The sequence below is a fragment of the Pecten maximus genome, chromosome 19, assembly GCF_902652985.1.
Source record: "Pecten maximus chromosome 19, xPecMax1.1, whole genome shotgun sequence".
NCBI classification, from domain to species: Eukaryota; Metazoa; Mollusca; class Bivalvia; order Pectinida; family Pectinidae; genus Pecten; species Pecten maximus.
In genome coordinates this window covers 29,330,021-29,353,129 of record NC_047033.1, presented here as the reverse complement: position 1 = coordinate 29,353,129, position 23,109 = coordinate 29,330,021, and the positions used below count along the sequence as shown (strand labels likewise).

The window sequence follows — 23,109 nt, the reverse complement described above, 5'->3', positions numbered from 1 at the left end:
TAATTAATTGCATAGATGTGAAAAAAAGAAAGAGAATCATCAAGAATCCAGAAGTGTACTATAATCTCTTACATAAAAATTATATGTTGAAAAAATCGACCGTAGGGTGGGCGTTTTAGTTTTGCTACGGTAACGTGAAAAATGGGGAAGGGGGCGCTGCAGTCAGTTTACAACAAGCGGGATGTTTTTAAACGTAGGTGGATTAAATAGCGAATTTATTCTTGAACACGCAAATACTAGGAATATGACATTGTTGAGTCTCTGATTGACTCGTTTAATTTGGGCTTTTTGGATGATCTTTAATGTCCGATAAGGTAAGTCTAGTACGGGAAATCCTTCACGACGGATTCCGCAACACGAGAAGACATTTCCATTCCTTCAATGACACGGATATTTAATCACAGGACCACTTCACTGCCGTGATGCTTTAGATTATTCTAGATTGTTTGAATTGTCAATTTAATCTGCTATAATCTGCGACTCGTAGTTTTCTAACAATTAGGACCTATACTGACATTACATACCAAGTCAAAACTAGGCCTGGCCTAGTGCTTACGTTACACTAGCCCACATAGAATGTGGTAGCCTTATGATAGAGACGTGGCCCTGTTTGTACGACCATCGATACATTTTATGAATATATATATATATAGTATATATATTGATCAAGCTTCTCTATAACGGGAAACATACAAAATCTGAGTTTTTTTTTTTTTTTTTTTTTTCTGCTTTTTGATAGCAACAAAGTATTGTTTCACGAATAAACTACAATTTCTATCTTGAGGCGAGCACGTACATGGATGGTCAGATTTTTGTCTTAAATATGGCCGACACCATTGGTGTCGGCCATATTTAAGACAAAAATCTGACTTAAGACCGCCCTCTAGCAGTCTTACTTAGGATTTAAGACTGAAAAATAGACTTAAGACTTAAGTTTTATTTCATGATCCTAGATTTAAGTCTGTTTTCAGACTTAAATCAAAAATCTTAAGCTTAAGTCAAAACTTAGACTTAAGACTGTTTCATGATCCTGGAGCCTGCTGTCCCGTCACCTTGCAAATTGTCATAGCTAGACTTATTCTACGCTTAGTTTTTGTAGTAAGTTATCTAAATCATAATTCTTGTTGATATATACTTTAATATATTCTTTATTACAAACCAGTGTATAGATCTGTTGGCAATATATTCATTTTGTAGCTGATCAATAAACCATGGATTGCGAGTCACCACGTAGGTCTTATGCTCAAGTTGTAGCGTCTTTTGGTAAATCCAAATATGATCATACTTATAGTATGGCCGATGTCACACCTCATATGGATGTTGACATTGATGAGACATGTATAATTCCTTCATTTTTAATATATATCTTATATATATACGCTAAAAAAAGCATGTATTTAAATTCACATGATATTTGAGGCAGTGATACGACTAGTCTGTTTTACATTTCACACCATCGGAAACTACTACGTTCCGCATAGATGAAACAAATCACGTGGGATTTACTATTCTAGTAGACTAGATTATGTGTGCTTGTTACTCGAATTCCATGGGCACCGGAATTGCTGCGCTCTCACATAGGCCATGCCTAAAATTATATTATTATTGGAGTAGGACACCACTATGATCATTTGAGTCAAAATTTGCTTTTATAGGTGAACCGTTGTGCACAAAAGCTCCATACAAGTCAACGAGTTTGAGCTTTTCGTCTCTTTCGCACAGTTTTGTTATAAAAGTATTGACTTCGACAGTTGTTTCGTTGAGCATGTTAAGGATTATTGTACACAAACCAATATTGTTTACTTCCGGAAATGAGTCCTTGACCTTGGCAAGCGCCTCAGTGACACTGATGTTTACGTTCGTAACTTCCTGTTTATTAGGTCACCTGAGACGAAGTCATTTTTGACTATTATTTGTTGGATTTGTATTGGAATTCATTCTAACTTGTATCAAATTATCAGCATGGGATGACACTTTGATGGTATGTACATGTTGGCCCTAGTTGACCCCCAGGGGCTGGTGGGCGGGGCCAAAAAGGGTCAAATTGACAAAAATTTCAAAAATCTTCTTCTCTACTCTCAGATAAGGTGGAATCAAACACTCTTGATAGATGAAAGGGTCTTAAGGTGCTTTACCAAAATTGGGAATTTCATGACCCTGGGGTCTCACGTTTGCCCCTGGGGAGGGGGTAAACTTTACTATAGTTTATATAGGGAAATCACATTTTTGACTATTATTTGTTGGATTTGTATTGGACTTCATTCTAACTTGTATCAAATTATCAGCATGGGAAGACAGTTTGATGGTATGTACATGTTGGCCCTGACTGACCTCCAGTGGCTGATGGGCGGGGCCAAAAAGGGTCAAGTTAATTGAAATTCTAAAAATCTTCTTCTTGCAACCCAAATATGGTAGAATTAAATACTCTTCACAGATCGAAGGGTCTTAAGGTGCTTTACCATAATTGTGAATTTCCTAGCCCTGGGGTCTCGCGTTTGCCCCATGGGAGGGGATAAACTTTACTATAGTTAAAGGGAAATCACATTTTTGACTATCATTTGTTTTATTTGTTTTGAAATTCATTCTTTCATTCAAATTTACTGAAATGTTTCAAAAATCAGGTGACCGTTAAGGCCCATGGGCCTCTTGTTTCCAGAAATGTCATTCGTGCCTAGACAAACTACTACTTTGTTCACTTCGTCAGTCTCGTTTAGTGTGTCTATGGCTTTGTTTATCGTGTCGTCTATTCTGGTGAACCTCGTTCCCGATATTGCTGCGTTGACAATGTTTTTTGATGCACCAAGCAACACACATTTACGCCTACTAAAACAGGAGCTCGAGTCTGTAGAGTTTCCAGCTGTCGCGTTGATGTCGGACACATTCTCCTTAGGTATGGTTTCACTGTTGTCGTGTATATTTTGTGAGTCATTTTCCGTTGTACCATTTTTTGCTGCCTCGCCTGCCATAATTTCGTTGGCATATCCCACACCGAAATAAAGTACAAAAAAAGTATGGGAAAAAAGTACTAAAAAAGCATAGAAAAAGTATGCTTTTTTTGACTCAATTTGGAACCGATATTCCAACACGGTTCCAAATTGAGTCAAAAAAAGTACTAAAGTACAAAAAAAGTCTAACAAAAGTATACCTTTAGTACATTTTATTGTTTTCATTAAGTACAGAAAAGCACAAATATAGTACAGAAAAAGTACATTAAAAGTACAATAATAGTATAAAGTGCACAGGGCCAAATTGATGGTATACTTTTTTTGTGCTTTTATACTTTTTTAGTACTTTTACAGGTAAGTCCATAAAGTACAAAAGTACAAAAAAAGTATGAAAATGGTACAGAAAAAGCAGGAAATTAGTACTGAAAAAGTAGGAAAAAAGTACCAATAAGGTAGGAAATTAGTACTGAAAAAGTAGTGGAAAAGTAGGAAAAAAGTACTAGAAAAGTAGGAAAATAGTACTAAAAAAGTAGGAAATTTGTACTGAAAAAGTATCAAAAAAGTAGGAAAATGGTATTGAAAAGAAGGAAATTAGGACTGAAAAAGTAGGAAAAAAGTACCAATAAGGTAGGAAATTAGTACTGAAAAAGTAGTGGAAAAGTAGGAAAAAAGTACTAGAAAAGTAGGAAAATAGTACTAAAAAAGTAGGAAATTTGTACTGAAAAAGTATAAAAAAAGTACTGAAAAAGTAGGAAAAAATTACCAAAAAACGGGACTTAATTTAATGGTGTAGGAAATTAGTTCTGAAAATATAGGAGATAAGCTTAAATGAGAATACTGCATGCTTAAACAATACATACATCAGTCCCATTCCTAAGAGAAATGCACAATTGTATAAAGTGAAAACAAACATTGAAATACAAGATTAGTTATCCAATCACAATTCCACTGAGTATAATTTCATGCCATAGCAAAGTCTTGATCTAATAAGCTCGAAATTTGTTTAAGGGTGAGGTTAAGGATTTACAGATGGACATCTATGTATAAAGGCAATAACTTTTGATAAATTATTCTAATATTTTTTTCAAGCAGGAAAACACAATTTTATATCATGTGTATGTAGGAGATCCAGACAAAAAAATTATACTATTCTAAATAAAAAGGGCAATAACATTTGTAAAAATTGTCGAATCATAATTCCTCTTGAGGAAACACAACAAAAAAATGTAAATAAAAAACTATGCATAAATGCATACTGAATACAATGAAGTATGGTATATGCATAATGTTGCTTGCTTATACTGGTCAAATCCAAGTAAGTGTGAATTCGAAAAATAAAATGTCTGATTCTCTTCATTCCTTTTTTGCTTTATGCGAATCATTGCCCTCAATTCGGACCACAATGCAATATCTTCAAGCTTTCCGTCACTTCAGAATGTACTGCATAATCTGTTGGAAGAAAGAGAAAAATTTAAAATATTTTTTATATCAAAACTTAGAATAATTGTGAAGATTTGTTCAATATAAAAATGTAGATAATTTTCCTTATATATGCACCTGATCACTTTACTGTCATTTATTACATGCATGTCTGCTTGGAAGTCTTTTTATCAAGAAAAGCTAGCCACAGGTATACAAGTTTAAAGCTACAACATAAAACTTTTAATTATAAGGATAAGTACTTTAATAAAAATCAAGCTACTCCAGAATTCTCTGACAGTTTGTTTCATCTTAAATTATGCAACTAACTATCAAAATACTCCAAAACACAGATTTCTTTTATTCAATCATTTCTTGAGATCATTTTTTTGTGAATTGATCATGATCATGACATACAACAAATTTTCAATGGATTTTATTGACTTCGTTTTTGAATGTATTTTCTTCAAATTCCATATACTATAGTAGACAATTATTAGCTCATTTACCGATATTTTTACATATATTCCCTAAAATAGATATACACATGTTGCCCGAAATGTGACGTTACTTTCGTTCTTATATTCTAACTTAAAAATGTCATTGCTATTTTTTTTGAAATTTTATGCAATATCTCTTGAAATCAACTACAAAAAATTCTGTAAATATTATCAGATGAATAAGCAAATAATTCTTTACATGTAAGTGAAATTTCAATAAATTCCATTGAAAAACGAAGTCATAAAAATTAAAAGATATTACGAATTTACCGTTACGTGACAGAAATAAAAATGCAATATAACTACGTCGAAGTTCGTCAATAAAGAAATAAAATTCTTCTTGTTCTCAATATTTGGGTACTATCAATCAGGATGCTTATAAAATCCCAGGCGTATGGTAGCATAAATCTGTAAATTGAATACTTACGATTGAAACACACGTGGATCTAGCAGTTCTTTGTTAATTAAACTCGGGCCGTGTAAACTGTAATCGGTGATGAATTCATTATGAAAACCCTGAAACACGAAGTAATCAAGTATTAATATTAACATGTGTAGGCCCCTATTCACCTATATAATGTGAAACGATGTAGGAACGTGCAGAAGACGAAATAGATTTAAATAATAAAATTGTAAACTTACCTGGTCGCGATATCTGTGATATTTTCGGGTGAAAATAAGCATTTGTCGCCAAAAACGACAAGAAAGCTGATATTCTTTGGCCACTTACTGACAGATAGTCGACCTTCTTCAGTTAGGCATGAAAATGAATTTCGTTTTTAGGCTTTTCTATATCAAGATCGTGTTTGTTTATGTTTCTTCCGTTGATAAACATCCGGTGAAATTCAAACATGGCTATCAGACTTCCCGCTAAAATCTCGCTGTTTGTTGCATCATGGGATAAAAAAAAAGTTTTGTCGGAGATTTACTATATCGATTTCATTCTTTTATTACTTGTTTTTTTATATTCTACTTCCTTAACCTCTATTGTTTCATACTTTTGGTATTACTACTTCAGCATTTAAAGCTTGCACATTGCACAAAATGATCGCACGAAGCGAACTCGTCAAATCTCGGTAGATTCCGTAAACCGAAGTAAACAAACGAGATCACGGCCCCGAGGTCATAGGTGAACCGACCGATGGTAATCTGACACAGGTATAAGCCTCGTCAGTACCTGTTATGTAATCCGGATGTTTTGTTTAAATGAGGGTAGGCACCTGTGATCTGATCGTAGTGAAAGGCAGTCAAGGTTGACAATATAAATTGTTATAATTAACGCCGCGGGCATAAGACTTAGTCTAAGAGGGGCAATATGTGTACAGGTGAGACGGGAGGTACACAGGTAACTCCAATAAACAATAAAGCTAGGTATGATTTGCCATTACAGTCGACTGTCGCTTATATTAATTAACACCGCGGGTGAAATTAACTTTCGGTACGACGTTAAGCATATATCCTGATCGCTTGGTTAGCTTAACACACAGGTTTCAAGATTTAGTTTAAAACAGTTGAAATATTTTTGATCGATCTTGGTGTTGCAGTTATTCAAGCCGTCTACTATATCAATTAAAATATTTATGATAGATCTTGGTATTGATCTTGATTTCTGTATACAATAGAGTATTTTATTTGTACACACAACACTCCTACGAGATCATTCTACAACAGATTAGAGTACAGCTACATTGTGTCGTTGTCCGAATTATCGTACGATCTTGCTAAATAAATATCAGACAAATTAAAGTTTTCTTTATGTGTTCACTTTCACCATTTCAATGAATGCGATGTAATTCTGATTTAAATACCGGAATATTGTTCCTTGATCATGCCTGTTTGTTGTCAGTCAAGCCATATCGAGATCGAGATCATCACAGCGCTTGACTTCAATATACGTTTTACAAAGAAGCGTCCGAGTGACTATATCAGTATTACACATGTTTATATGAGTATATCGGTGAATATTTTGACAGAACACGACGTGATTTCGGGTGCAATTATCAGATGTAATCTTAAAACCACGTATATCCAGCAAGTATATGATATGCAGACAAAGAGCAGGTGATTTTAATTTCATTTGAATGAATTAAAAGCGTATTACAGGCACGGGCACATGTGTGTTCGTAGAGTGATCCCCGATCTGGTAGAGGTTAACGTTTGGATAAACGAAATGTTTTAAACTCCGTTAAAGAGTTTATAATTAAAGCCAAAATACTGTAACTTCAAAGAACGATCTGTAACAAAATTTTTATAGAGCTAAGTTTTGACGTTCGTCACATGAACGTATAGTAACATTCATCAATGTGAAGTTTATTACTTCTGAGATGCATATGGAAATACAAACGAAAAGTGACAAAGAAATCACCGTTAAAATGTGTGAACCTTACTAACAAAGTACATTGAAGTGAAATACTTATGATAATAATTGTTGAATTTTAATTATTTTTAGATAAATTTCTGTGGTACTGATCAAAGTATGAAAAGTATTTTTTAGAACATAAAAAAGACAAAAAAAACAAAACAAAAACAAAAAACGAGATCAAAAACATTTAATATTACCAAATGATAATTTTCTGTATCTTATTTGATAGATATTTGTTGTGGTTAATCCTGGGTATTATTTTTTTAGTCTTAGATTTGTAGTCGACTGAAAAAGTCAGATTTAATTTTGAAAATATTAATATGCTATAACCCCTCGCAATGTCTGAAAATATTCTAAGTCCATAATAAGTACAAAAAAAGCACAATGGCATTAGTCCCAAAAAAGTCAGATTTTAGCACAAAAAAAGTACTCTGAAAAATTTCAGAGTCCAAATAAAGTACAGAAAAAGTACCCTGAAAAATTTCTAAGTCCAGAATAAGTACAAAAAAGTACTCTGAAAAATTTCAGAGTCCAAATAAAGTACAGAAAAAGTACCCTGAAAAATTTCTAAGTCCAGAATAAGTACAAAAAAAGTACTCTGAAAAATTTCAGAGTCCAAATAAAGTACAGAAAAAGTACCCTGAAAAGTTTCTAAGTCCAGAATAAGTACAAAAAAAGTACTCTGAAAAATTTCAGAGTCCAAATAAAGTACAGAAAAAGTACCCTGAAAAGTTTCTAAGTCCAGTCCAGAATAAGTACAAAAAAAGTACTCTGAAAAATTTCAGAGTCCAAATAAAGTACAGAAAAAGTACCCTGAAAAGTTTCTAAGTCCAGAAAAGTACAAAAAAAGTACTCTGAGAAATTTCAGAGTCCAAATTTAGTACAGAAAAAGTACTCTGAAAAATTTCAGAGTCCAAATAAAGTACAGAAAAAGTACCCTGAAAAGTTTCTAAGTCCAGAAAAGTACAAAAAAAGTACTCTGAGAAATTTCAGAGTCCAAATTTAGTACAGAAAAAGTACTCTGAAAAATTTCTAAGTCCAGAAAAGTCCAAAAAAATTATACTTTTTTGGTACTTTTTCAAAAAAGTAGGAAAAAGTGTATACTTAAAGTAGCATAAAAGTATACTTTAGTGTGCTTTATTTCGGTATGGGATTGTCCATATTTCTGTCTAGCATCGTGTTCCAATCTGTTTTGACAGTCTCTCTGTATGTGTCCAATTTGACCACAGAAATGACAGGTCCTTTCATTGTTTTCGGGACAATCTCGAATTAAGTGATCTGTCGAGTTGCACTTATAACATTTCCTTACACTCTGCAGATCTTTCAGTGGGCACCTAAATAACGGATGATCTGTTTGGTTGCACCTAAAACACGGGGTCTTGTTATTATCTGCAAATAACCTTACTTGAAACCTTCCGAAGGAAGTTGGGAGTGGGGGGATTTGACGACAGTTGGCAAGTTGCACATATCTTGTTTTGTTCTCAATGTCTCTCCCCCTAATGGTGCCCCTTTTTAAGCTTCCGTGTATTACCTCCCCAAATTGGGCCATAAAAGTAGTGACTGCAGTGTCGGTCATCACGTAAGGGATGTCTTTAATAGTCACATTTGTAATGTTTTTCTCAACCTCTAGGAGGTTCACAGATTTACCACTTGGGTCTTTTCCATGTATTAACAGTTTGTTTTTTGCAGCAGCGTCACTCACAGTTATAACGCACATGCTTTCTGTAATTTGCACTGAACGTAAGTCTTTTTTGTCAATAACATTTTCAAGTCCTTTCAATACATCTTCATGTTTTATTCCCTTGTGAAATTTGTGGTTAAAGTGAACCGACATGGATCTAGTTAGTTGGTTTGACATCCTTGGCGATCGTGAGTACTTTTCACCTGGATAGAAAATCCCTGTTCCAGGCTCTAAAAGTCACCTCAGCATCAAGTATGTTGAAAGTCTAGTGAAGGATATCGTCTCTCATCCTCTTAGGATACTGTATATGACGATAATGAGGTCGAATAATTGGTAAAAATACCAGAAAATAGAAAAATATTCGGAACCTCAGAAAACACAACCACACGCCATCAAGGGCAGATAACTCCTATCAGTGTTCAAGTTTTATTTTGAGTCTGATCTGAAAACAAAATGGCTGACAATTGAAGTTAAGCATTACGATTTCTAATTCATCATAACAATTTTCTTGGATATCTTTTAGATTTCATGTATAGGTTCTTGTCTTATTATCACATCATCCGTCCGTTTGTTGTCCATAAACATTTTATCCCTACGTCTTGAGAAGCTCATGAAAGATTGTTATCAAACTTCTTATGTTGCTTAGTTAAACCATATTAGATTTTAGTCTGATCCAGAAAATTTTAGCCTCAAACCATTTATTCTGTTAAGTATTTTACTGTTCAGTTTTCGGCTTATATCTTTTAGGTCATCCCCACAAGTCTACATCAGCATGGCGCATCCTCTACAAGCAGAGAACAATCGGACAAGACCACCTTAACCATGACGTCATAGTTCATCCTACCTATGGCTGAGAAGGTGTACATCAACCAAGAACAAACAGGACAAGTTTAACCTATCACCCGGTGAGCATCACACATTATAAATGTAAATTTTATATAATATAGCTGTGGAGGCGTACATCACGATTTGGCCTATAGGGCCAACAGGACAAGTTTAACCTATCATCCGGTGAGCATCACACATTATCAATGTAAATTTTATATGATATATACCCGAGGAGGTGTACATCACGATTCAGTCTACAGGGCCAACAGGACAAGTTTAACCCAACATCAGGTAAGCACCACACAATATAAATGTAAATTTTATTAGCCCACTATTCAAATCGCCCTGCGTCCGTGGTCCATCGTCCGTCCGTCCCTCCGTCTGTCCGTCCCTCCGTCCGTCCGTCCGTCCGTCCCTCCGTCCGTAAACAATTCTTGTTATCGCTATTTCTGAGAAAGTACTGAAGGGATCTTTCTCAAATTTCATATGAAGGTTCCCCTTGGTGCCTAGTTATGCATATTGCGATTTGAGACCAATCGGATAACAACATGGCCGACAGGCAGCCATCTTGGATTTTGACAATTGAAGTTTGTTATCGCTATTTGAGAAAGTACTGAAGGGATCTTTCTCAAATTTCATATGAAGGTTCCCCTTGGTGCCTAGTTATGCATATTGCGATTTGAGACCAATCAGAAAACAACATGGCCGACTGGCAGCCATCTTGGATTTTGACAATTGAAGTTTGTTATCACTATTTCTGAGAAAGTACTGAAGGGATCTTTCTCAAATTTCATATGAAGGTTCCCCTTGGTGCCTAGTTATGCATAATGCGTTTTGAGACCAATCGGATAACAACATGGCCGACAGGCAGCCATCTTGGATTTTGACAATTGAAGTTAGTTATCGCTATTTCTGAGAAAGTACTGAAGGGATTTTTCTCAAATTTCATATGAAGGTTCCCCTTGGTGCCTAGTTATGCATATTGCGTTTTGAGACCAATCGGATAACAACATGGCCGACAGGCAGCCATCTTGGATTTTGACAATTGAAGTTTGTTATCGCTATTTCTAAGAAAGTACTGAAGGGATCTTTCTCAAATTTCATAAGTAGGTTCCCCTTGGTCCCTTGCATTGCATTTTTGGACCAGTCTGTCCTGAAAACAACCTGGCAAACAAACAGCCATTATCGTTAAATCTCAAATTTCTTATATAGCTAGGATTCCTTTGTTTGAAAAGTACTGGAGGGATGTCTCAATTTGCACAGATTAGTAAAATGAAGGGAAAAGTAGAGAAAAGATCAATCTGACATGGAACCTATGAAGATCATTCAATGGTGGGCGCCAGGGTCCCTCTGGTATAATATACCTGAGGAGGCGTACATCACGATTCGGTCTATAGGGCCAACAGGACAAGTTTAACCTATCATCCGGTGAGCATCACACATTATAAATGTAAATTTTATATCATATACCTGAGGAGGCGTACATCACAATTTAGTCTATATATATAGGGCCAACAGGACAAGTTTAACCCAACATCAGGTAAGCATCACACATTATAAATGTAAATTTTATATAATATACCTGAGGAGGCGTACATCACAATTCAGTCTATAGGGCCAACAGGACAAGTTTAACCCAACATCAGGTAAGCATCACACATTATAAATGTAAATTTTATATAATATACCTGAGGAGGCGTACATCACAATTCAGTCTATAGGGCCAATAGGGCAAGGTTTACCCAACACCAGGTAAGCATCACACATTATAAATGTAAATTTTATATAATATACCTGAGGAGGCGTACATCACGATTCAGTCTATAGGGCCAACAGGACAAGTTAACCCAATACAGGTAAGCATCACACATTATAAATGTAAATTATCATACAGCTGAGGAGGCGTACATCACGATTCGCCCAATAGGGCGAGTTTTACCCAATAGAGGTAATCATCACATATTATAAATGTAAACTATATATAAAGCATACGGTTGAGGAGGCGTACATCATGATTTAGCCTGGGGCCAACAGGACAAGTTTAACCCATGACTCGGTAATCATCACATATTATATCGTGATTAAGCCCGGCGCCAACAGGACAAGTTTAACCCATGACTCGGTAATCATCACATATTATAAATGTACATTTTATTAATACATAAAGCTAAGGTGCGATCTACACATAGTGTAATCAATTGTTCTTAAGCCATAGTAGGTTTCTTGAATATTTTATTAAAACTGGTTTTAGGATTTTCGAGAAAATTTGAAAATGTGAAAAAAAACTGTCAGACAGAGATGGATGAGAAAATTAAGATGGTCTGAATTAAAAAGGCATATAGATGCAGGGAGAAATCTATTTATAGCTCGATGATATGAGTGTATCACTATGATTTCCTACCTTAAATATTATCTTATTATTGTGAGGACAACTGATCATGAATTGACTTTTCCCTGTAGTTTGACTGCATACAAAGATATTCAATGTGGATTGTTCTGCTTATAGACACAAACCTCATGTCTACACCAAACCACTGCAATACCTTTTAACAATTCTGGTTATTGAGGATTCTTATTTGTTTGTATTATACTAACGTTTTGGTCACCATGAGTTTAAAGGTCAAGGTCACATATCTATAAATAGAACATTTCATAACTTTTTGGCGCCATAACTTCAGTGTGTCATGAAGATCATGGTCAGTGTGTCATGAAGATCACGGTCAGTGTGTCATGAAGATCATGGTCAGTGTGTCATGAAGATCATGGTCAGTGTGTCATGAAGATCATGGTCAGTGCTAATTTTTCTCCATGACAATGTTGATACCAGAGAATGCGTCAAGGTCAAAACCTCGCTAAGGGGTGAAAATAAGGAAAAAGATAAAATACTACTTACTCAGTTTTTTCTCTGTAAAGACAGATGACCACTAAGCTCTAACTACCGTTACTACTAATTGACAATTTTGTCTGTAGTCAGATGACCGTTAAGTTCTAACTAATATTACTACTAATTCAGTATCTTGCAGAAGTTATAGGTTCTCTGTAACAATTTAAGGGTGGGAAATCACAGCGATCCACCCGGCACAACAACTACACTAAAGGAACACATTAATACGTATCTTGAACTTAAACTAACAGTAACAATTACACTGTCATAAAAAAATAAAAGAAGTTTGAAGAAAGTTAGATGGATAGGACTTTGCATAAAAATTACTAGTACTTAAAGTGTACCCGGAATAAAAATATGTTATTCTAGGTAACCATCAAAGAAGAATGTAGCAAACCGCATCAAAATCGGTTGGCCGAGTGCCGAGATATCGCACATCGTAGTACGCGATTTGCACCTGTTGGTCGACTGCTAATCAGGGTATGACGTCACATGTATACAGGTTTAACGGAGTAACTGAAATGGGGGCCAGCAGTATAGACGACAGTGTGGACAGTTGCAACACAGACAAGTCTGAAGATTTAATTCAAATTAATTGTATTCTCTTTCCACATATGATCTGGATATGAGATTTAAGGTTGATGACTTTGGCGAATATTGATGACAAGATGTTGGAATCCAACAATATCAATTAATATGTATAAACATACCAACAATACAAAAGATCTGGATACTCTGGTTTTTGAGACAAGACGATTAAATGTTTGAGAAAGATATAATATCTATATACGATCGTTGTCATTGAAACTATATAAAAGTGCTTCGCAACAATTATAATATTATTGATCGTTTACGTACAGGTACATATCACAGGAACTTATTTAAACCATAATTTTAGTTCCGTTTTTTTTTTTTGTGATAAAAAAACATACAATTACGTTCATCGTGACTAATCATAATCAATAGTAAAACTTATTAAACTCACAATAATTTAAGTGTATTTTTTTTCTTTTATTTTCGTTTTTTCGGTTATTTTTTTCTTTTCTTTTTGTATTTGTGTAATTATCGTGAAGTGATTAGAGATCCTTGTGATTTTACTTTCCATTCGTGTGTCGCAAGTCATGTCTTCTCTTAAAACAGGAATTAGAAAAAAATATACCAGAATGTTCGGAGGATTATGAATCCTCAAGTTTGAGTGGGTTGGTATACCGCTAAGTAATTGCCAGGTGAGAAATTACGGTTCATTCTCACTTAGCCAACATTTTGAAATGTACCTGTATTACCTGGCCAACATGTCAAATTATGCACCCGACTGAGTTTCAGCTATAGTCTGTTCTTACTTTCCATGAAAGAATATATGAAAATAACAAGTTGAATATGACTTATATAACAAAGATTTGAATGGATTTATTTAGGCTACTTATAACAAAGCTTAGATGTTTGCAGTAAATACTTAAACAATACCCAATTTTATTTAATTCACATACATGTATACATATGTATCATGAAACCTAGCTTCATCTCTAGTTTCAAGTTTAAATTGTGCTTTTGATAATAGATGTATTAAGTACAATTGTCTTTAATCACTATTCCTTAAATATAGATTTACGGTTTGGTTTTTTGTTTTTTGTTTTTTTTTTATTTTTTTTGTTTTTTTTGTTTTTTTTTTTAACAAAATAACAGATTTGGAAAAACATGAAATCTGTTCTGTGCATACCTGTAATTATGAAGCAAAGACGTTCGCTCTTACGATAAATTAGAACAAAATTTGTTAATATTTAAACGTCAACATAGGCTATGTTGTGTAAAGATAAAGGTCTTGCTGACATTTAATATTCAAAGAGAATACATATGTTGGCTCATGAGCCGAATGCGGCTGGACATCATGTAAGCTTTTATCGTTATCCTCATTGTACATTTGTAATATGATGTGTGACACTCAAATAAAATATTATTGTAATGTTGTATTGTATAAAATTATATCAAACCAGCAGCTGATGTGTTTCTTAATGAAGGAAAAAATTCTATAAAATGTCAGTCCTGTTACTACACGATTTAAATCATTCACCCTCTGTTGTATGTTTTTCCAAAACTTCCCTTTTTGCCGTGGCGAACCTCTTAAGAAGGAAGCACATGTTTAAGACTTAGGTGTATGGCTCACTCCTAATCTTAACTTTTCATAACATGTTTAATAAGTGATTGGTAAAGCGAATGCCAATTGATGTTTGGATTTTTAAAACGTACTTGCAGGCAATACAAACGTGTCTGTTATCTGCTCTCTGTACATAAGTATATATGGTACGCAGTCAGTTAGGATACTGCTCTGAAATATGATCACCATACCAAACAACACTCATACACCAGGTTGAAGTATTACAAAGAATTTTTTTTTAAATTTCTTCATTAAATTCAAATTAAACTATAATAGTCTATCTGGCATGCAAATGTGTACACAATTCAACTTTCGTAGTCTAGAATATAGACGTAAATTGATATATTTTATATGTTTAATCAAATACGTACATAGCCTGTTTGATTGCACTTTGTGGTTATTTCACAGGAGAAATTAACTTTTTAGTTCCACATCGCTTTTTAAGGTTGAGTAGCTCAACTCAGTTTTATCCTTGTAAATGCTGGATTAATGTAAGAAAATGAAATGTCCAAATTCATTCTAACTACCTTGGGCATGTTTCTGAGAGGGTTTTAATGCTTTACTTTAAAGATTTAAGTTGGACTTGGAGATTTGTTTTTAGAATTAGGTTTTTTGCTGTTCATAACATGATTGTCTAGATGATATTTATTAAGAACATCAATTTTATTTTACATGTGTATGCTCTTTATATATCATATTTGTTCTTACTATGCATTTTATTTCCTCTTTTGATATATCTTATCAATTTTCTATCAATTCTGCAATTGGACCTTTAGGTCTGATTTAAATTGAAATAAATAAGAAATAACTCAATAGAAATAGAGCACGATGACATACTCATTAAAGTTTGAAGTTGTATGAAGCAGCTAGTCTATAGCCTTACCTGTAATTATCTCCTATTGTTCATTTCGGTGTCTTCTCACTTAGCCAACATTCTGAATTTTGAGGTATGCAGGTAAGGTTACTAGGTAATTTGTTGGCCAAGTGAGACTAGGTGTGAAAGGTAGAACAAGATATGCTTTTACAGGTTTTACGTAAATTGAGCTTGAATTTTGTCAAGAATTGCGTTCACATGTATACTATAGGGAATACATTTTCAAGTTGTCGAAATCGAACACATTATTTTTGGAATTCAGTGAGTTTCGTTTTCCTTACAAGTAAAACAAATTCGTATCTCAAAATTTTGCCTGTAGAATAATTAACCAAAATTGGCTCATTCACATACCTACGATGTTGAAAATTTATTCTATGAATCCTGTCTTGGAGTTACTAATCTTTCATGAACACGTGTCATCAGTTTCGGACAATATCAGAAAATCACAAATAGTAGTATCTTCAAGTGGACTTGCTATAATTATGATGCAAGTCGTTACATGTTATAAACGGCCCGTTATTCATTATACATGTAGCAAAGACCCGTTGAAATAGAAAATTATTCAAATTTTTAATGTTAACGACACGTTATAATAGAAAATTAGTAAGATGAACACGCTGTATTTAGCCCGTTATAATAGAAAATTAGTAAGATGCTACATGCTATATATGGCCCGTTATAATAGAAAATTATATGTCCCTGGTTTCGGTAACACTTGTTATATGGGGATAACATGTGTGAGTTTGTACTTATCCCGGTTCATCTTATCTAAACCAAAAGTGGTATACAGAGAGAGAAAATGTTTATTTAACAATTGCCTTCGGAGGTGTTATATACGGTAATAATAATAACTATATAAACATATCAGCGTTCTTCCTTTGGATTTCCTCAAATATACAGTAATTATCATCTTTAAGAGTTGCTTTCCCCAGTTTTACTCTGAAAGTGCCAGTCTTCTTTCACAAAGTAAGTTTTATACCAACAGTTTTATAAAAGAAAATATCAGATTTCATCTTGCTATCACTGATCCACGAAACACATGTTATATGAAAAACGTGTGATTTTGCATCTGACCAGGCTCTGTATCAATTACCATCAACAAAGTATGGTCCTAAAAGAAAACAAACAATAATTTAAGTCTGTTAGCAAAGAGGGTTAAAGTTGTTTGTAAGCGACTTGTGAATTGCCTTTATTTCATGGTGATAGATATTCTAGCGCAAACAGTCGAACAGACGCCATTTTGACTGAGTGATCGCGTGAACAGATGGATCATGTGATCACTAAATTTAGCCTGAAGCATGCAAGTGTAAAAGGCTGCCAAGTTTGCTTAAATAAATGACCTTGACCTTTAAATTTACATTTTTGTAAGGTCACGATGGGCAGTGAATATTCGTAAAGACACCAGTATTGTTAACAAAATTAAAAGAAACAACTCTTGTTTGATACAGTTTACATTTTCAAATCATCAATATACTCAAAATCCACAATTACCGTCTCAGATTAACTATTGTTGTCATGGACAGCAGGTATTGACACAGATTTAGTAGTGACGTGGTCGACTGTTCTTTAGGAACTGTATGCTTCAGCCATTTATTATAAGCTTACATCGGAGAGAAGTTAAATATTCCCCCATTTTTGCAATCTTCAATTTAGAGTCAGATGACCGTTAAGGCCCCTGGGCCTCTTGTTGCAATCTTCAATTTAGTTTTTGACAAAATACTTACTTGACATTAGCTTTTTAGAGATTATCGTGTAGCAGGAAAAACGTTTAAATTTTGTTGATCAGTCCTTTGAAAATGGTGCTGTCTAGTTCCTGTAACGCCACAAAGAGACAAGGTCATAATTATGTTACCGATTCTCACGCTTATTAATCAGCTGAGCCTTTTTACTGCTTTACACCAATTTAAACGCAGTCAGAGTTTGCTTAGCTGAAGATGGGAGAGATTTAAATATAACTATTTCAATTTTACTAATGCAAATGATGTTGATCAATATCACCTTAATACTTTATTTTTTTTTCCAGAACCAAGAGCTGTACCTACAAGTAACTCCAAAATAAAAAAAAACAGAAGGATGGCTGAAAAAACTAGTGTGAGTATTATTTTCTAACATGGAAGTCAAGAGAGGCATGGCTAAGTTGTCCTCGGTTGACAGTCAAATACTAATCGCCCTGTTTGTCATTTCTACAGCTGTGCTTTGCTGACAGTCAAATACTAATCCCCCTGTTTGCCATTTATACAGCTGTGCTCGACTGACAGTCAATTACTTATCCCTCTGTTTCAGTGTTTGTCATTTCTACAGCTGTGCTCGGTTGACAGTCAAATATTAATCCCCCTGTTTGTCATTTCAACAGCTGTCCTCAGCTGACAGTCAAATATTAATCCCCCTGTTTGTCATTTCTACAGCTGTGCTCGGTTGACAGTCAAATACTAATCCCTCTGTTTGTCATTTCAACAGCTGTCCTCAGCTGATAGTCAAATATTAATCCCCCTGTTTGTCATTTCTACAGCTGTGCTCGGCTGACAGCCAAATACTAATCCCCCTGTTTGTCATTTTCACAGCTGTCCTCGGCTGACCATCAAATATTAATCGCTCTGTTTATTAGTCCACTGCCGTTTGAAAAACGGGGGGGTTTTAGGTTTACCCTCCATCCGTCCGTCGGTCCGTCCTTCCGTCTGTCTGTCTGTCTGTCACGCAATAGTTGTCCTGACAATTCCTTCTAAAGTGCTACTCCCATTTTAACGAAACTTGGTATACATGATCAGTATAACATGTAGTTGTGCATCCCACATTTTTTTTCCCGGAAAAACCAATTTTCAAAATGACCGCCGACTTCTCATTGGTTGAGACTTGTCCTGACAACTCCTCCTAAAGTACTGCTCCGATTTTAACGGAACTTGGTATACATGATCAGTATAATATGTAGTTGTGCATCCCAATTTTTCTTTTCGAAAGGAATTTTTTCAAAATGGCTGCCGGCTTCTCATTGGTTGAGGCGTGTCCGGACAATCCTAAAGTACTACTCCGATTTTAACGAAACTTGGTATACGTTATCAGTATAACAGGTAGTTTAAAAGTTAGGAAATAAATAGGTGCACTCCCGGGTCAGGCGGGGGACTTTGTATTGCTGTTGCAATTCTATATCCATCCTTGTTTCTACAGCTGTACACGTCTGACAATCAAATACTAATCCCTCTTTTTGTCATTTCCATAACTGTCCACGTCTGACAGTCAAATACTAATCCCCCTGTTTGTCATTTCAACAGCTGTCCTCGGCTGACAATCAAATACTAATCCCTCTGTTTGTCATTTCTACAGCTGTCTACGTCTGACAGTCAAATACCAATCCCCGTTTGTCATTTCAACAGCTGTCCTCGGCTGACAGTCAAATACTAATCCCTCTGTTTGTCATTTCTACAGATGTCTTCAACTGACTAAACCTTTTTTCATTCAAACAGACGTCCCAAGCTGATGATGATCAGCAGTACAAAATCAGAAAATTATATTCTGAAATGGTGCTACAACTGAGTGAGACGATTAGCCCAGATAAGAAATTGACCAGCTGGCTGAAACTTTTGACAGCACTAGACCCATTGTTACCTGATGAACTCAATGGTGACGACATTAAATATTTTGGACAAATACTTGATAAGCTGAGGGCAAAAGGAAAAATTGATCGTATGAGTGGTTCCTTTGAGGAACTCTATGACGCACTCCTTAAAGTTGACGTTGAAGCAGCCAAGGTTGTAAAGGAGACTTCAATCAAGATAAAAGCACTCCTGTCTGAAGGTTAGTCTCATGTTATTTACTTGTTCTTAAATATGAAAATTTCTTCAGGAATAAATTAATATTCCCACAAACTTGGTTGTGATAAGCCATTCAATGATATACCTAATGGCTTGTGACACCTACTGTACACTCTCGTCAACACTGATCAAGCCACTTTCAATTGAAATTTCTAATTTGAACATTGTCTCATTTTTTCCGGACTTTGTATCAATCTTGGCAAAGAAAGCAAATAATATATCATGTTCTTTTAAGTTTCAGTTTCAGCTGGAGAATAATTAAGCCATGATCTGTCCTTGTAATATTGTATCAGAGGTGATCAGTTTCTGTGTGTAACACTTTGGTACCCAATAGTATAACAACTGATTGATGTCTCATTGTACACAACAATAGCGCATACCTCATTATGACTTCGTACGATCACCAATCAGATTAATCGCAACAGTGTTAGTTGTCATGATAACCATATTACTATATACAGATTATTCTGTATTATAGAAACAAGAGGCCTCTAAACAATATATGTCATTTGGTTATCATGGCCACAAATAAGGGGTAATGGGGATATTAAAATTAGCCGTCAGCTTACAGTTCTTGAAAACTACTCAAGGGATATTTCTCAAAAGTTACCCCTGTTTTGTTGTGCAGATATATTTTGAGCTTGATTATAAAACAAATGGCCAACATCGCCATCTTAGATTTTGAGAATTGAAGTTTGTTATCACTTTTTCTTGAAAACTACGTCACATTAGGTTCCCCTTGGTCCCTATTGTTCATTCACTTTTGAATCTGATCAGGCGAAAATGGCAGTTATCTTTGATTTAGACAATTGAAGTTTATTATCTATATTTCTCAAAACATTCTTTAGATCTTTAGATTATTATAGGGGAAGAAGGAATAGATATAGAAAACATCAGTCTTAAATAGAACCAATAAATATCATTCATTGGTAGGCGCCAAACTCCCTCTGATATCAAAAATGATTGTCGTTTGATGCATGTCTGGTTGGAACAGTTTGGTACCTGATGGTGTCAAAGCTGATTAATGAAACTTTGGTTGTCTATAAGTGTTTTTTCTGGTATGTAACTATTCATTTACTTACAGGACCACCGGCAGCAAAGAAACCTAGAACCGAAAGAGATGGAAACCAGAATAGAGGTTGGTAATGAGAAGGATGACGCCTTATGTTTATCTGTGTTATTGTTGATGTTTGATATGACGTCAAAAAGGAGAGTGTGAATAATAAACATAATGAATTGATATAAGATTGTGTATAAGACATCTATATACTGGTAGATATACACAAGACAGTGAAACCTGGGTCAGATTGTGTATAAGACATCTATATAGATATACATATGTAAACAAGACAGTGAGACCTGTGTCAGATTGTTTCTAAGACATCTATATATACACATGACAGTGAGACCTGTGTCGGATTGTGTATAAGACATCTATATATACACATGACAGTGAGACCTGTGTCAGATTTTACATCAGATATCTAGACCGGACATTGGGAATCTATTACATATCCTAACTAACTGACAAACCATGCTTGAAGAGTTTAATCTGGTTTAACGGAAATTTGTTAAAATACACTTCTGAAATGTTTTATTTTTTGGCTCACCTACCTGAATGTGTGGCGTCCGTCGTCTGACCGTCCGTTGTCAATAATCATAACGCACAGAGACTTGATATTAGTCATGTGGCATGCTGGGGTAAATGGCTAAGAAGCTTGTTCAAATGAATGACCTTGACCTGTATTCAAGGTCAGTGGGATCAAATAGGCTAAACATTATCAAACGACTTCTCAATAACCAAGAGGCCCTGGGACTTATATCAGACATGTAACATGCTTGGATAAAGGGCTACCAAGTTTGTTCAATTGAATGACCTTGACCAACATTCAATGCCACAGGGGCCAATTAGGCTAAAATATTTAAACAACTTCTTATCAATAACCAAGGGGCCAAGAAACTTGATATTGGGTCTGTGGTATCCTGGGATAAAGGGCTTTTTTCAAGGGCAGGTTTTTATTAAATGAATTACCTTGACCTGCATTCCAGATCACAAAGGTCATATAGGCAAACAAATCTTCAAAGGACTTCTCAATAACCAAGAGGCCCAGGGAGTCCATATTGGGTCTGTAGCATTCTGGTTTGAAGGGCCACCATTCGTGTTCCAATGAATGACCTTGACCGACATTCAAGCTCACAGGGGTCAAATAGTCTAAAATGTTTAAATAACTTCTTCTCAATAACCAAGAGACCCAGGTACCTGTTATTAGGTCTGTAGCATGCTGGGATGATGGACTACCAAGTTTGTTCAAATGAATGCCCTTGACCTTCATACAATGTCACAAGAGTCAAAAAGACTAGAATCTTTAACCAACTTCTCAATAACCAAGAGGCACTTGGAATTGTAGCATGCTGGGTTGAATGGCTACAAAGTTTGTTCAAAAGAATGACATTGACAGACGTTCAAGGCCAGAGGGATCAAATAGGCTCAAATTTTCAAATACCGTACTTTGGGATATTTTAGCGTCGCCAAGACGTTTTTTGCTTAAAATGGGTGGTTAAATATTGGTGCATCAAATTATGGCGTTTACCATCATGTGTGTTTAATTTTGGCACTTTCCTGTAGTTATGTAATTGATATGTTGATCATCACGCTACGAAAGTCTACATATTTAGTAGAAGCCATGTCGTGTGGACACGTGTACACGGGGATTAAAAGCTCTGTGGCTAAGTGACAGGATTCGATCACCTACCAGAGATATATGACACATTTAGATAAAAACATACCTTTATTGACGAGTTTTTATCAAAAAATAATATTCCATTACACATCAACACGAACCGTGGAAGCTAGTAATGAGTATGTAGTAAATGAATGGAATGACGGTTACTATAATCCGGCTTTTGTTTTCGTGAAATTTTTGTGTGTTTAATGTTGGTTTAATGTTGCTACACTTTGTAATGTACCTTCCTGTTTTGTATTGATTTAAACATTTTTATTGCCCCAGCAAAAAGGACTGGCCACAAGTCATAACAAGATTATGAAAGCCCTGTCCATAATAATTACAAAGGTTCAATATTTGGCAAAAAGACAGTGTGAAAGTCATCAATTAAATATTTTTTGTAACATTGGTCTCCGAAGATTCAAAAGGTATAAATTCACATAATTATTAAATTTTTTAGAAATGTATGTGAATTGTGACATAGGAAGAGAGTCAGTTTTACACTTTGAAATATGCGGGACATAACTGTTGAAACCATACCCATGATGTTTTGATGACCATCCATGTCCTGTCATGACTCAAACCGAATAACACTTGAAACAGCATTCCGTTATACCTATTTGCCATACTGAAGTACCGATACTAGATCATATTCGTTTTTCCTTCATCGATATGCACCAATGTCACATTATATTTATTTTCATTACGTAGAAGTAATGAAAGGAAACACATGTTTATTCCCTTACTGACTATATAAGTAAAACAGAGTTACCACTTTAGTGGTGTTACCTATATTTTACTCCTATTCATAAGTCCCTCCATTTAATATCTTACTAAATCTACGGTTAAAAACGATCTCTTCTGGACAAAACCGGTATCTCGCTCAGACGTCGTTTTCGGTATAATCATCAGACAAAAATCTCGATGGGATAGCT

At 35.0% G+C, this 23,109-nt stretch overlaps 1 protein-coding gene across 1 annotated transcript in view; it reads left to right on the top strand.

The window, feature by feature from the left end:
• Positions 1-23,109, top strand: part of LOC117317510 — a 64,561-nt gene that overhangs the window by 15,339 nt on the left and 26,113 nt on the right. The window contains exons 2-5 of the mRNA XM_033872325.1: positions 9,655-9,812; positions 17,669-17,736; positions 19,104-19,434; positions 20,536-20,589. Coding sequence (XP_033728216.1) covers positions 17,719-17,736; positions 19,104-19,434; positions 20,536-20,589 — 403 coding nt within the window. The 5' untranslated portion in view covers positions 9,655-9,812; positions 17,669-17,718. The remainder of the gene's footprint in view (positions 1-9,654; positions 9,813-17,668; positions 17,737-19,103; positions 19,435-20,535; positions 20,590-23,109) is intronic.